At 56.9% G+C, this 14,836-nt stretch overlaps 1 protein-coding gene and 1 long non-coding RNA gene across 7 annotated transcripts; both read left to right on the top strand.

Annotated features, from left to right (window-relative positions):
• Window positions 1–5,675: 5,675 nt before the first annotated feature.
• On the top strand, window positions 5,676–11,967 carry UAP1L1 (UDP-N-acetylglucosamine pyrophosphorylase 1 like 1). Of its 6 annotated transcripts, none has more exons than XM_069579715.1 (9): window positions 5,676–6,201; window positions 6,805–7,009; window positions 7,214–7,389; window positions 7,707–7,879; window positions 8,106–8,299; window positions 8,710–8,850; window positions 9,389–9,574; window positions 10,123–10,189; window positions 10,625–11,967. In XM_069579715.1, exons 1-9 carry the CDS (start codon window positions 5,913–5,915, stop codon window positions 10,706–10,708), a joined length of 1,515 nt encoding a protein of 504 aa, XP_069435816.1. In that variant the 5' UTR covers window positions 5,676–5,912; the 3' UTR covers window positions 10,709–11,967. The 6 variants fall into 6 exon arrangements, 4 of the variants coding, with proteins under 4 accessions (XP_069435816.1, XP_069435814.1, XP_069435813.1 ...); XM_069579713.1 differs by having other exon boundaries at window positions 5,732–6,201; window positions 9,325–9,574; XR_011255019.1 differs by having other exon boundaries at window positions 5,830–6,201; window positions 6,805–7,389; window positions 7,707–7,887.
• A 593-nt stretch (window positions 11,968–12,560) lies between these two features.
• On the top strand, window positions 12,561–14,647 carry LOC138435286 (uncharacterized). Its single transcript, XR_011255021.1, has 2 exons — window positions 12,561–13,301; window positions 13,823–14,647. It is a non-coding gene; the product is annotated as an uncharacterized lncRNA (long non-coding RNA).
• The last annotated feature ends 189 nt before the right edge of the window (window positions 14,648–14,836 follow it).

Genomic DNA, 14,836 nt, shown 5'->3' with positions numbered 1-14,836 from the left:
TGTGCCAAGGAAGCAAAGGCCCCTCAGGGCTTCTAGAGCCATGGGGAAGGTGGGCCCTGCCGGCCCCTGGTCCATGGGTGTTCCGACGGCCCCTCACTAGGCACTGGAGAAAGGCAAGGAGAAGCTGGAGTCAGTGCCAGCTCTGGACGTGGGACTAAGGCGTGGTCCCCATGTCGTTCTGATCCTGAACTCTGATCGCTTCCTCCTTCCGCATCGCTTTCCAACCTGCCCAACACCTTCCCACCAGGTTGGCTGTCACCCTGGTGGGGGATGGGGAAGGCTTCCCAGAGGCCCAGGCCAGGCAGATCCTCTGCGGCCTTTAAGCTTTAGAGGTACACACCCTAGTTGTAATTTTCTCTGTGGCAGCCAGGAGCTCTTTGGAGTGGGCAGGGGCACTGGCCACGCCGTCCTCTGCCGCCCTCGGCAGGTGGCCCAAGAAGCAGGCACCCTCCTGTGCCTCCTAGGTGCCCCCGTTTGTCAGTGCCCCCTCTGCCCAGGTGGGCCGGCCCCCCTACTCTTGGCCCTTCAGGTGCCTCCGGCTACATGGTCTCAGTTGTCCGAATCCTCCTGACCTCAGCTGAATCCCAACTTCCCACACACACTGTCCACTCGGAGCGCCTGCCGCAGACCTCCCTTCAGGGCCACAGACTCACGGAGTGGACCAGCCCCCATGCAGCGTGCACACCCACACAGCCGTCTGGCCCAGTCAATGTGCTAGACCTGGGGCCCAACACGATCGTTCTGTTAACAGGCGTTGGCTGAGTGCCCACTGTGTGCTGGTCGTGGATCACGCGATGGCACACGCGATGGCACATGGATCATGGGAAGCCGGGGAGGGCAGGGTGCAGAAAGGCAAGGAGGAACAGAAAAGGATAGAAGGGTCCCCCCAAGTGTGACTTGTGAGCAGAGATCTAGCAAAGTGGAGCAGGAAGTCCTCTGACTTTCTGAAAACAACCCATTCAGGTGCAAAGGCCCAGAGGCAGGCCCACTTCTTTTAGTCCCTAGCAAGTGCAGGGGACCCCCAAGAGGCTGTTAAGCTCTGCCTTCTAACCCAGGAAGGGTACTTGGAAGGGGTGGGGCTCGCGCCTTAACAGGCGTTCGCAGGACAGGCTGGAGGAGGCTTTTCTTTTCTTATCTTTCTTTCTTTCTTTGTCTCCCTTCCTCTGCACCGGGTCTTAGTTCTGGCATGTGGGATGGTACAGGAGGCAGTGGCCAAAACCATCCCCAAAGAAAAAGAAATGCAAGAAGGCAAAGTGGTTGTCTGAGGAGGCTTTACAAATAGCTGAGGAAAGAAGAGAAGTGAAAGGCAAGGGAGAAAGGGAAAGATATACCCAACTGAATGCAGAGTTCCAGAGAATAGCAAAGAGAGATAAGAAGGCCTTCTTAAATGAACAATCAAAGAAACAGAGGAAAACGACAAATTGGGAAGGACTAAAGAGCTCTTCAAAAAAACTGGAGATGGCAGGAAAACATTTCATGCAAGGATGAGCACAGTAAAGGAAGCGGGAAATGTTAAGAAGTGGCGAGAATGCCCTGAAGAACTGGAAGCTGGGAAACCGCGATGGCGTGGCCACTTCCCTAGTGCCAGACACCCTGGAGCGTGAAGTCAAATGAGCCTTCAGAAGCATTACCATGACTAACACTAGTGGAGGTGATGGAATTCCAGCTGAGATATTTCAAGTCCTACAAGATGATGCTGTTAGTGTGCTGCACTCAATATGTCAGCAAATTTGGAAAACTCAGCGGTGGCCACAGGACTGGAAAACCTAAGTGTTTATTCCAGTCTCAAAGAAGGGCAATGCCAAAGAATGTTCAAACTACCACATAATTGCACTCATCTCACATGCTAGCCAGGTAAAATCCTTCAAACTAGATTTCAGCAGTATGTGAACCGAGAACTTCCAGATGTACAAGCTGGATTTCGAAGAGGCAGAGGAACCAGAGATCAAATTACCAGCATTCATTTGATCATGGAGAAAGCAAGGAAATTCCAGAAAAACATCTACTTGTGTTTCATTGACTATGCTAAAGCCTTTGTGTGGATCACAACAAATTGTGGAACATTCTTAGAGATGGGCATATCAGAACACCTTACTTGTATCCTCAGAAACCTGTATGCAGCTCAAGAAGCAACAGTTAGGCTTCCTTGATGGCCCAGTGGTAAAGAATCAGGCTGCCAATACAGGAGACTCTGGTTCCACCCCTGCTCTGTGAAGATCCCACATGCTGCAGAGCCACTAAGCTTGTGCACTGCAACCACTGAGCCTGAGCCCCAGAGCCTGGAAGCTGCAACTGCCGAAGCTCAAGCGCCCTAAAGCCCGTGCTCTGCAAGAAACGCCACCACAATGAGAAGCTCATGCATTGCAACTGGAAGGTGGACCCCGCTCTCTGAAACTAGAGCAAAGCCCGTGCAGCAATAAAGACCCAGCAAACCCGAAAGTGAGTAAATAAAGTTACTTAAAATAAAGGAAGAAGAAGCAACAGCTAGGACCGGACGTGGAACAACTGACTGATTCAAAATTGGGAAAGGAACACGGCAAGGCTATATTGCCGGGGGCCAGCGTGAGGAATTCCGCCCATGGCAAAGGTCATGAGGAAGGAGGCTTGGCATACGCAAAGGCGTGATCAAGCCTCAGGAAACCCCCTGTTCCCGAGCATCTAACCCCAAAACCAGAGTCTGTTTTATGCTCTCACCTACACCTCTGACTTTACGGGGGGCTCTCCCCCATAACCGTTTCTCTCAGAGAAGGAGTAAACGTGCAGCTCCAAGGCAATAAAAATTCTTGGGCGTGACAGGAGTGTTTCAGCTTACGGACTCCTCTGAAGGTTATCTAGCCCACCTGTATAGGTTTGTCCAGCCACATGTGATTGCTTGCAGCCTCCCAACCTGAGAGGCACAAGATGTTTTAGACTTACTAAAGGCAAATTATTTTGGGGAGTTAAAATTATTAGTATAGTTGGTTAGGAATTATATTGGTGAAGGGTCTCTTCATTTGTTGTGTCAATAATTGCTGCTAATTCCCTGCTCTGGGTGGGACAAGGATGTCTCAGGTCAAACCTCTCTGCTGACAGACTAGCTTGTGTGACAGGATTATCCTTACTGCCGCCACTAGGCACATGATTGTTTACTACCTCTCAACCATAAACAGCACAGAGAGTTTTGGAGTATTTTGAGAGTCTTAATTAGCGTAGGACTTTTTCTTCTTGTTGAGTCAATGATCGCCGCCAGGCCTCTATATCCTTAGGTACCTGGGAATATATTAATCAATGTATTTGGAATATAGCAAAGGAAATATGGTAGTTTTTGATGTTAGCAATACTAGACTTTTTGAGTTAATGGATTTTCTCTTTTGTAATAGATCACTGTACTTTGTTATATATCACTGTGTCCTTGCTGTGTAAGAATGTAACTTTATCATATCTTAAGACTAAATAGATCTTAAGGGGAGCATTGGTGAAAGGATTTTCATTTGTTGGGTTGATGTTTGCTGCTAAATCTCCATGTTCCCTACCCTTATAATGAATATAACTAGCATATAGGAAGAAATAAGTATTAACCTTTAAACATATAGGAGAAATAAGTATTAACCTTTAAGACTAATCATGTTAACCTTGGGTTGAATAAATTCCTTTCTTGATTGTAACTCACTACACCCTCACCCTATAGGAATGTAACTTTATTTGGAGGGTGGTGCCTGGTTTAAGAAAAAACACCCTTGGAAGAAATAAGTTTTTTTGGTTATCAGAAAGAAAGGATCATAAAATGTAAGCAGGTCTCACTCATGGCCAAAAGATGATGTAATATCCCTAAGACCTTTTTTTTAATACATTTATGTGAAGCACCTGATTTTGATAAAGGTCAGGACTGCTGACCCCCACGTGACTCTGTATTCATCCCTATGTGTAACAAAAGGTATATAAGCAAACCCAAAAATAAAGAAATCGGATCAGTTTCCGGAAAGACTGATTCCCCCATGTCGCTTCTTTCTTGCTCCCGTTTTTCTGGCTGAATTCCCATCTGGAGCATGGATGCTATTCCATGTAATCCAAGTTATTCAGCCTCTTTTTCTCCACTAATCCTCCTACTACACTATCCATTTCTAATCTCTCTCTATCTGTGATTAAATATGTATTTTTCCAAAGACGCCGACTCCGTCCCCACCTTCGAATCACCCTGGATCCACCGGGGCTGGACCCCGGCACTATATGTACATTGTCACCCTGCTTATTTAACTTAAACGCAGAGTACATCATGGGAAGTGCTGGACTGGATGAATCACAAGCTGGAATCAAGGTTGCCAGGAGAAATCAACAACCTCAGATATGTGGATGATACCATGCTAATGGCAGAAAGTGAAGAGAAACTAAAGAGCCTCTGGATGAAGGTGAAAGAAGAGAGTGAGAAAGCTGGCATGAAACTCAGCATTAAAAAACAGCAACAGCAGCTAAGATCACGGCATCCGGTCCCATCACTTCACGGCAAACAGAAGGGGAAACGTGGAGGCAGTGACGGATTTTTTCTTGGCTCCAGAATCACTGGGGACGGTGACTGCAGCCGTGAAATTAAAAGATGCTTGCTCCTTGGAAGGAAAGCTATGACAAACCTAGACAGCATATGAAAAAGCAGAGACATCACTTTGCTGACAAAGGTCCATACAGTCAAAGCTATAAGAGTCACGTATGGATGTGAGAGTTGGACCATAAAGAAGGTTGAGAGCAGAAAAAAATGATGCTTTCGAACTGTGGTGTTGGAGAAGACGTTTCGACTGCAAGGAGATCAAACCAGTCCATCCTAAAGGAAATCAACCCTGAATATTCACGGGAAGGACTGACGCTGAAGCTGAATCTCCAATACTTTGGCCAACTCATTGGAAAAGACCCTGATGCTGGGAAAGATGGAGGGCAGGAGGAGAATATGGTGGCAGAGGATGAGATGGTTGGATAGTATCATGGACTCAATGGACGTGAATTGAGCAAACTCCAGGAGATAGTGGAGGACAGAGGAGCCTGCCGTGCTGCAGTCCGTGGGGTCACTGACAGCCACGACTGATGGCTGAACAACCATCTGGGATCTTTAACTGGAGCCTGTGGGATCTTAGTTCCCCGCCCAGGGACTGAACTTAGCCTCCCTGCGTCAGGAGATAAGAGTTTTAGTCTCTGGACCACCAGGGAAGTCCCAGAGATCTTCTCATTTCCGGTCCTAAAGCACCCTTTAACTTGTTTTAACCACGGGTACGTATGGCTTTTAGACTTAGTGAAACTAGTTTCTAAAAGAAAATTTCGTCCTCTAGTGCCTGAAGCTACTCTTTCATATTTTTCACCAATGAGGCTGTAAGCAGCAAGAGGTTTAAAATCTGATGGTTAAAGTAAAAAGGCAGGGCCGGGGCAGCCCCTGCGTGCTTCCGGTCACACGGCAATGGGAAGGAGGAATGAGGAGGAGGGGGCCCACAGGCAGGAAGGTTGCCCTTCTGGGGGCCCTGCGGGAGATCCGGCTCAGTCCGCCCCCGCCCAGCCCTCAGTCTGCTGGCCCTGAGCCCTGAGCCCCCGGACTGTGGTCCCTGGCGCCAGGGGTCCTGGTAGATGCAAACACGTCCACTGGCAGAGTCGCCCCTTAGCCTCCGCTGGGGCCTGTGGGCGACGAGGTGAACTAAAAGTGAAGCCCGCCCTCCAGCGCCACGGCGGGCAGGGGCGGGGCTCGGAGCGGCCTCGGGGGCTGAATAGTGGCGGGGCGGGGCGGGGGCGGAAGAGAGGCGGAGTGGGCAGGGGTCTGCGACCCAGCCGGGCCCGGGCGGGGCGGGGTCAAGGCGGGGCGCCCGGGGCCCGCCCGGCTGGAGCCCCGGCCGCCCGCCGGGTCCCGTGACACTGGCCGGAGAGCGCGGGTCACAAGCGCCAGCGCGGCCAGCGGCGGCAACATGGCCTCGGAGGCGGACTTGCGCGCCCGGCTGCAGCGCGCCAGCCAGGAGCACCTCCTGCGCTTCTGCGCCGAGCTGGCGCCGGAGCCCCGCGCCGCGCTGCTGGCCCAACTCGAGGCCCTGGAGCCCGAGGCGCTGCGCCAGCACTGCCAGCGCGCGGCTGCCGCCTGCGCGCGCCCCCCAGGCCCGCCGTCCGACCTGGCTGCGCGCCTGCAGCCCCTGCCTCCTGAGCGCGTGGGCAGCGCGACGGAGGGTGACCCCCAGACCCGGCGGCTCTGGGAGGAGGAAGGTAGGCGGCGGGGGTCCGGGCGGCGGGCGCCGCGGGCGGCCGGAAGGGGCCACGCCCACGGAGCGGGCCGCGCGGGGCGGCGGAGCTTGGAGCTCAGTTTGCCTTCTTCGTGAAATCGCCTGCCCTCTCACACGTACCGGCGCGGGTTGGTTCTGGGGCCGCCGCCCCCAGGCCGAACTCCCTGGGGGTGCGCTTCGCGCTGGGCGCCCCTGGATGACCAGCTGCCACTTACTGACAGCAGGGACCCCTGGACACCCGCACAGGCCCCGTTTCACAGCAGCGCTGGCGGGCTGTGCCCCTTGCCTCTCGGCCCGTAGCTGAGGCTATTGCTCTTGGAGGGGCGTCTGCCCCGGGTTCCCGCCGGCGGCTCGGAACAGGCGCGCGGGGTGTTTCCTCTGAAGGACCCAGGAGGGCGTGGTCAGAACCTCGGCAGGGTCGGCGTAAGGTTAGGGGTGGGTGAGGCCCCAGCCCAGGTCAGACTGTCATCTGGAAAGCTCTGCGCTGTGGCTCGCAGCCCCAGGCTCAAGTTTGGTTTGCGCTGAAATGAAGGGGTGGCTGTGTGGTGGGTTTCGGGGACCCCCTCATGGTGCCCCCTGCCTCCAGGTTTCCATCAGATCGCCCTGAACAGGGTGGCCGTGCTGCTGCTGGCTGGTGGGCAGGGCACCCGCCTGGGGGTGACCTACCCCAAGGGCATGTATCAGGTCGGGCTGCCCAGCCAGAAGACCCTGTACCAGCTGCAGGCAGAACGGATTCGGCGGGTGGAGCAGCTGGCCGGCGAGCGCTACGGGACCCGCTGCACGGTGCCCTGGTGTGCCCGCCTGCATTCCCTCGGCCCCAGAGTGATTCCCCCTACCCCAACCTGTGTAGCCCCAGCCCTGCTCCGCACCAGGACTGGAACCCCAGCACAGCCCCAGACAGAGCCCAGCCCCCACCCAGAGGGAGGCCTGCCATTCCCATCTGCCAGGGGGACCAGGCCCTTTGCAAGGCTGGCTCAGCCTTGCCTCCCTTGCAGGTACATCATGACCAGTGAGTTCACGCTGGGGCCCACGGCCAAGTTCTTCAAGGAGCATGACTTTTTCCACTTGGATCCCAACAACGTGATCATGTTTGAACAGCGCATGCTGCCTGCTGTGTCCTTCGATGGCAGGGCCATCCTGGAGAGGAAAGACAAGGTCGCCATGGCACCAGGTACTCCCCGTCTCTGAGGCAGGAAGGGTCTGAATGTGGAGGAAGGCCGAGAATGTGGAGCTAGCTCGGGGTCAAGAGGCCCGGGACAGAGGCCAAAATATGCTGCCCCGAAGCTGTGTGGTCCTGAGCAAGTGGCCTCCCTTCTCTGGGCCTTGATTCCCGTCTGTCACGTGGAACAGCCACAGGGCTACTTGGATAGCGAGAGAGCGCGCCCTTAGGCGCAAGGTCCAGCGCCGAGGGGCCTCCCCTGTCTCCAGCACACCATCAACTAGAGGCCGGCTGGAGCCCTTGCAAGGCCCTTTCTCCTCCGTCGGCAGATGGTAATGGGGGCCTGTACAGCGCGCTGGAGGACCACCAGATCCTAGAGGACATGGAGCGGCGAGGAGTGGAGTTCGTGCACGTGTACTGCGTGGACAACATCCTGGTGCGGCTGGCCGACCCGGTCTTCATAGGCTTCTGCGTGCTGCGGGGCGCCGACTGTGGAGCCAAGGCGAGCAGGCGCGCGCCCCGCCCCGCCCTGACCCCGCCTCCCCCAGCTCCGCCCCCACCCCGCCCCTGGCCCCGCTCCGCCCTCCTGCCGCCCCTGGCCCCGCCTCCTCCTCCCAGCCCCGCCCCACCCCGCCCTCCCCGCCCCGTGGCCCCGCCTGCCCTGTCCCGCCCCAGTCAGCCAGTTTATCCGCCCAGCCAGGCATCTATCCGTCCTGTCGCGGCTGCAGGTGGTGGAGAAGGCGTACCCTGAGGAGCCAGTGGGCGTGGTGTGCCAGGTGGACGGCGTCCCCCAGGTGGTGGAGTACAGCGAGATCAGCCCCGAGGTGGCGCAGCTGCGCGCGCCAGGTGGGGGCCTGCTGTACAACGCAGGCAACATCTGCAACCACTTTTTCACCCGAGACTTCCTCCGGACCGTCACCAGGTGTGCGTAGCAGGCGGCTTCCCGGCCAGCCTGGCTGCAGGGCCTGGGGGCAGACCTGACCTTCTGTGGGTTGCAGTGCAGAATGGCTCTTGAGTTTAAACAAGCTGGAGGCATCCGAGAGCTCAGCAGCTGGTGCGGCCGAGTGGGCCCTCCTGTAGAGAGGCTGTGCCGGCGGGCGCCACCCACCCCGGGGCTTGCCATTGCCACTGTGCTTGGTCAGGGGTGAGGCTGATGGTGGCTGGCTCTCTGGCTCTGCAGAGACAGGGCTCAGCTGGGCTGTTACCGCCCTGTGTCCGTTGTGTCCCGTCTGTCCAGTTGCCCCACCTGGCCAGGCGTGTGGGAGGCAGGCTGGGGCCCCCGAGGTGTCCATCTGAAGTGTGTCTTACCTCCTGTTGGCCTCGTGTCCCCAGGGAGCTCGAGCCCCTGCTGCAGCCGCATGTGGCTGTGAAGAAGGTCCCCTGTGTGGACGAGCACGGACACCCAGTAAAGCCGCTCCAGCCGAACGGGATCAAGATGGAGAAGTTCGTGTTTGACGTGCTCCCGTTTGCCAAGTCAGTGCAGAAGCCGTGTTTGTCCCTGCCCCCTTCCCCCGTTTTGTGGTAGTTCTGAGGCCCAACAGGCAGGGAAATGGAGGCCGTGCGCCTTTGCAGAGGGGGCTGGGGGGCTGCAGGCAGGTTTTGGCGCGAGAAGCCCAGAGGAAGCAGTCCCTGGGGCGGGAGCATGGAGCGCGTCTGGGGCGGTTGGAACCCTCGGGGCGGTGGACATGGGGGGACACCTGTGCTTCCTCTTGAGCCCCCTCTGCCCTGGCCTGGGGCCCTGAAGCTTTTTCCAGGGGAAGTAGCTGGAGCTGCCAGGGTAGGTGGCCCCCACCTGGGGTCCCAGGTTCTGGGGGTCAGGCTGGTGGGAAGGGGAGGGAAGAGAGGACCAAAGATAGCTCCGGGGTCTTGGAACAAAGACTCACGCGTGCTCGGGGGCCCAAAGAACAGACCCCCACGTAGTCCATGTCGCTCCGGCCTGGTTTTCAGCTGCCAGGGCCCAGGGCATCTTGGCCAGCACGTCGGGTCTGCAGCTGTCTCCCCCGCCCCCCAGGAACTTCGTGGCCTTCCAAGTGCTGCGGGAGGAGGAGTTCTCCCCACTCAAGAACGCCGACTCAGCCGACAGGGACAACCCCTCCACATCCCGGCGGGCCCTGCTCGCCCAGCACTGCCGGTGGGCCCTGCGGGCAGGCGCCCGCTTCCTGGACGCACACGGGACCCGGCTCCTCGAGCAGCCCAGGTGAATGTGGGCTGTGGGGTGTTGCCCAAAGGACAGTGGTGTCAGGGTGTCACAGCCCAAGCCCCATCCCAGGGCCTTGTTGGCATGGCTGCTGAGCGGGGGTGGGGGCTTTTGCCCTGGCACCACGCTGAATGCAGGTGGCCGTGTGCCTGGTCCTCAAGGTCTGCTCAGGTCCCCGGGCGCGTGAGGGCTGCACCTTCCCAGGCGGGGAACCCAGAAAGCAGCAGGCAGGTCACCATCCAGGGTGGGGAAAGAATAGGAACTTAAGTTCCACCCCAGTGCCCACAGCCACCTCCTGAATCTGGCTCTCCAGGCTGTGAGATGCCTGCAGAGGACAAGGAGCGTTTTCCAGATCAAGTCAGGGCCTGTCATTCTGGGGTGGTGCCCGGGGCCTGGTGTTTAGAGGAAGAGGAGGTTGCCTAGAGGAGGGCTGCGGGTGTGGGGGATGGTCCGCCAGGTGGGCCGGGACTGGCCGGCTCCCTGGTGGGTGGGGCCAGGGAGGGCACTGGGACAGCCCCCTGAGCTGATCCTGATGAGTACACCCCCAGCCTGCCTGGCAGCACAGAGCCTCCAGCCATCTGCGAGATCTCACCCTTGGTGTCATATGCTGGAGAGGTGAGAGCCGACTGGCCGGCAGAGGCTCCCCTGGGGTTGGGCTGGTGGGGTCGGACGGGGCAGGCTGAGCTGGATGCTTGGCTGGGAAGGCACAGCTCTGCCATGGTCCTCAGTGGCAGAGAACTGCCCGAGACCTGGAGTGCAGCGAGCTGTCAGAAGCCTGGAGGGGTTGGGCAAGGCAAAGCAGGTCCGTCTGAGCCTGGGATTTGGGCCAGTGGGAGCCTCTCAGCGAGAGGTCAGCCCGCTCTGCCTCCCGTTGGCAGTTCTGGCTGGCCCTATGGGAGGGTTGTGCAGGCCCAGGGGCTCGAGGTGGCATCCAGCCCTCACTCCTAGAAACCTCTCTGGCCCTGCCTCTTACTGGCTCCGGGCTGACCTGGGGCCTCACCCAGTGGACCGGGAGGTGGGATCCAGTCATCAGGACCTGCTTGTCTCCAGGGACTGGAGGAATTGCTGCGAGGCCGAGAATTCCGGCCCCCACTCATCCTGGATGAGGCCTCTGCCAAGGAGCTGCGGCCCTGACCCCTGCCAACCCCGGGGCCCAAGACTCAGGACACAGCCCCATCTGGGCTCCGGGCCGGGGAGCTGCTCTGCAATTCTGGCTGCAAACCGCGGAGCACAGAACAGAGCGGGCTTTCTCCACAGGGGTGGGGGGCGTCCCGCCACCACGGCCCCGGGAGCTGGGTGACCCCAGGCCTGCAGGGCCCCCGGGGGCGCTCTGGCTTCACTCCTGCAGTGGCGTCCAGGCTGCAGGCAGAGGGACCCAGGGGCCTGGGGTGGGGCCCAGGCGGGTGCAGCAGGTGCTGAGAGGCGCGCCGGCCTGTGTGAGCTGAGGGGGCTCCTGTGCGCCCGCGGACCCGCCTGGCGGGAGCAGCAGCAGCCATGCTGTGCTTTTCTGCAGAGACAGGCGACGGCAGCACCTGCAGGCTCCGTGTTGGGAGGGACAGCTGAGCCTGGGGGTCACAGCCCGGCGCCCCTTCCCTGCCCGGCTGAGGCCCACAGCAAGTCCAGAGCTGGCTCTCTGGGAAGCTTGGCCTGCACGCCTGGTAGAGTTCTCTTGAGTTCCATCCAAAGCCTCAGCCCCCAGAAAACAGTGGGACCCGTGGAGGGTGCCCCACCCCACTGCCCCAAGCCTACGGGGAGCTTCTGACAACAATGCCTGTGCTCCTTACTGCTGCCTCCCCCCCACCGCCCCCAGGGAGGGGTGGGCACAGTCCCTCACTGCACACCCTCAGCCTGGTCAAGATGGGGAGAAGCCGGCTGCCTCTGGTCTCTTTCCACGGGCTTGGCTGCTTGGGCCCTGCCCGCTTCCCGCCTGGAGAGCAGCGCAGGGCGCCTGTCCCCTCCTCCTGTGAAGAGTGTCCTAAGTGCGGCCTGCAGCTCGGCCAGGCCCGCCCCGCCCCTCCCTGCTCCTCCAGCCCACATGCGGCTGACTCCCACAGGAAGGGTGCTGTCCCGGGGGCTTCAGTGGCAGTGAGCCTCCCAGGGGCTTGGAGTGGCCCAGTGGCTCATCCACGCCTCCCGCCCCGGGTGTGACGGCGGGGTCAGGGCCAGGCCCAGGGCCCGGAGGACGGCTGTGCCTCCATCCAGGCTTTGCCGTCAGTCCTAACCTGTGCCTTACTTGCCTTCTCCCAGCTGCTCCACAGGCGAGCAGAGGGCCTGGGGCAGAGGAGGGTCACCAAGGAGGAGGCCGAGGTTGAGGGTCCCGCCCGGCCCAGGGGCTCCTCACTGCCAAGTCGAGTTTGTTGGGTAAACTATTAAAACAGCTTGCTTTCACAAAACCTTTTTATTTTCAAATAATTACACCTTCGCGTGAGGTCTCGCTCAGCGCAGAGAAGCCCCGGGTGCACCTCGCCGTCTCCTGCAATGTCTGTCCTGCGATGCGAGGGCGCCGGGACCAGGAGGCCCCGGTCATGCTGGGTCCTCTCCCGGGTGAGGCTCCCTGTGGGTCGGGGGTCCCAAGGCTACAGGCACCTCCCTCCTGCTTCCTTAGGAGCCACGTGCCCCCATCATCTCTCACTCAGACAGCTGCTAATTGAAGCAACTGAGTTTTGGAAGATGGACAAACTCAGTTTTCCCAGAATGCAGGGATTTCCAGTCAACACAAGGTGCTGCGATCCAGCCCGGCCTGGCGAGCGCGCTCTCACCAGTGAGTGTGGCAGGAGCAGCTCGGGGTGTCCCAGGTCTGCGTCTGTCCGGGGGCTGCAGCCTGCTGGCCCTGGGGAAGCGAGAGCCCGCAGGCTGAGTCTGGTATGAGGAGACTGACTTTATAGTGTGTGGGCAAGTGGACCTGAGTTTGGTTTCATAACAGATTCACTGAGGTAACCTTTGGTTCTGTGTTCATTAATTGGCTGAAAAGAGATCCTTCCCTTTTAGTTCAAAGGACTGGGATGAAACAGGAAACCGTGTCTACTCCAGATTTAGCTAGTTTAGTCTTCGACCAAGAGAGACCTCTCAAATCCTTAACCTCAACTCCAGTGAATAATGGTCCCTAAACAAAACCCTTTTAGTTTCTGCTAGTGTTGCAAAAAGCCAGGACACTGGAAAGAGATTGTGGCAAGCTTAAGTACTTCAAGTGACTTCAGGCTCTAATCAGCCTTTCCAGCGCCCTCCTAGCCCCCAGTGACGAGGCTCTTTCCAAACTCTGGTCATCATCAACTCAGAGAAACAAGTTTCCAGTTTGGGAATGAATCTCTTACCACACTCAGGTCAACTGTGGTAAAGTAGCCCGTCTTGGAAAACTAAAGTGGTCCAAATGGTGGTGGTCCCTGATGAACCTCAACGTGTCTCTGAACCTGCTGCTTTTTGTTTAAGCCCCCCGAGACACCCACCACTCCCCCTCCTCAATTCTACCTCCATTCATCAGGCCAAGACATCCTAGAAAATGCCACGCTGGAATTTCTCCCAAAAGGGGAAAGAATGCTAAGAACTCACAGTAGCAATCAAAATAGCCAACAAAGTGAACTGACTGCTCACTGCTTTTCCTTTGTTTTGTCTCACAGTCCTGGAGCTGTTTCTGGAGACACTGACCTATTTGTTCTATTGAATCGGCTACCACCCTCCTTCCCTGGTGGCTCAGATGGTAAAGCGTCTGCCTGCAATACGGGAGACCCAGGTTCGATCCCAGGGTTGGGAAGATCTCCTGGAGAAGGAAATGGCAACCCACTCCAGTATTCCTGCCTGGAGAATCCCAGGGACGGAGGAGCCTGGTAGGCTACAGTCCATGGGGTCGCAAAGAGTCGGACACGACTGAGCGACTTCACTTCACCACCCTCCTTATGGGCAACATCTCCGGCTGATATTGACAAAAGCCACAGTGCTCTTCCTGTCAAGACTCAAACTTAAGTCCCTCGAATCCTCTCCCCAGAACGAACCAACACCCTTAAGCAGAGAAGCCCCTCCAGGTTTAAAGCCTGTGACAGGGTTCCAGGGCTCAGGGCCTCCCCACCCCATGCACACTGCTAAACGGAACCTGTGAGAAAGCCCAGTGGCTGAGGCTGGAGGTCTGTCCAGGACCTGCAGGCCATAATTAATGCTGCTGCCCCTCAGCACCCTCTTGCTCTTAACCCCCACCCTCTCCAAGCACTCCTGCTGAAAGCAACAATCTTCACTGTAGTTATGCTGTGCCTTCTTTAGCACAGGTACACCTTCAGGAACACTGTGGGTCTCATTCAGGACCGTTGCAAAACAAGGAATCTCACAACAAAGCAAGTCACGTGAACCTTTTGGTACCAGTGTGTATGAAAGTTCTTTATACTCTTCTGCAGTTTATTAAGCTTGCAAAAGCACTGTGTCTAAAAAACAACGTATGTGCTTCATTAAAAAATACTTATTGCAAAAAACTGCTCACCGTTAACAAGTTATAACATTTTAAAAGTAACATCAGAAATCACTCACCACAGACCACCCTAACATAATAGTGACAAAAATGTCTGAAAAGTTGCAAGAATTGCCAAACGTGACAGAGACAGGAAGTGAGCAGATGCTGTTGGAGAAACGGTGCCCATAAACTTGCTCAGTGCAGGGTTGCCACAAACCTTCAATTTGAAAGACACAGTATGCACAAAGTGTAATAAGCGCAAGTATGCTAAAACCAGGCGTGCCTGCATTCCAGCTGATAAAGCTAGCCAAGACCTCTCAGATTTCACCTGGGAAGGACAAAAACGCACCTGCACATGAATGCCCCGAGGTTTCACTGAAATTCCTCCCTTTCACCAGACTTAAAGGCTGATTTGGACGATACAAAGCTTCCTGCAGGCTCCACGCTATTACAGCGTTGGGACGACTTACTGTTCTGCTCTTTCCAGACCTCTTCACAGGAAGCCATCACCAATCTGTTCAAACTGTTCGGTTTTACAGGGACATAAAGTCTCCATGAAAAAACAGCATTTGATCAAACTCAGCATTGATACTTAGGCCGCCAGATCCTGGAAAATACAAACAAAAGTAATATTCCTCTCCTTGGTCTCGATATGGCTATTATTTGCTACAGTTGCACCTTAACTGCAAACCCTTTGCCATGCCCGAACAAACTCATTTTGCTGATCAAACAGCTGGCTACTTTTACGGTTGACAGGTCCGATGGATGAAAACCCCCGGGCTTCTAACTCCGTAGCGGGCTCCGCGTCATCCCGCCCACCCAGCCGGGCC

Source organism: Ovis canadensis, chromosome 3 (assembly GCF_042477335.2).
Source record: "Ovis canadensis isolate MfBH-ARS-UI-01 breed Bighorn chromosome 3, ARS-UI_OviCan_v2, whole genome shotgun sequence".
Lineage (NCBI taxonomy): Eukaryota > Metazoa > Chordata > Mammalia > Artiodactyla > Bovidae > Ovis > Ovis canadensis.
This window is presented reverse-complemented; position numbering and strand designations above follow the sequence as displayed.

Excerpts from the sequence above, each read along its gene's own strand:
- UAP1L1 (XM_069579711.1), top strand. The coding sequence starts at position 5,913 with ATGGCCTCGGAGGCGGACTTGCGCGCCCGGCTGCAGCGCGCCAGCCAG. Across the intron at positions 8,300-8,709 it reads TTCCTCCGGACCGTCACCAG|GGAGCTCGAGCCCCTGCTGC; the intron begins GTGTGCGTAGCA and ends TCGTGTCCCCAG. Across the intron at positions 10,190-10,624 it reads TGGTGTCATATGCTGGAGAG|GGACTGGAGGAATTGCTGCG; the intron begins GTGAGAGCCGAC and ends GCTTGTCTCCAG.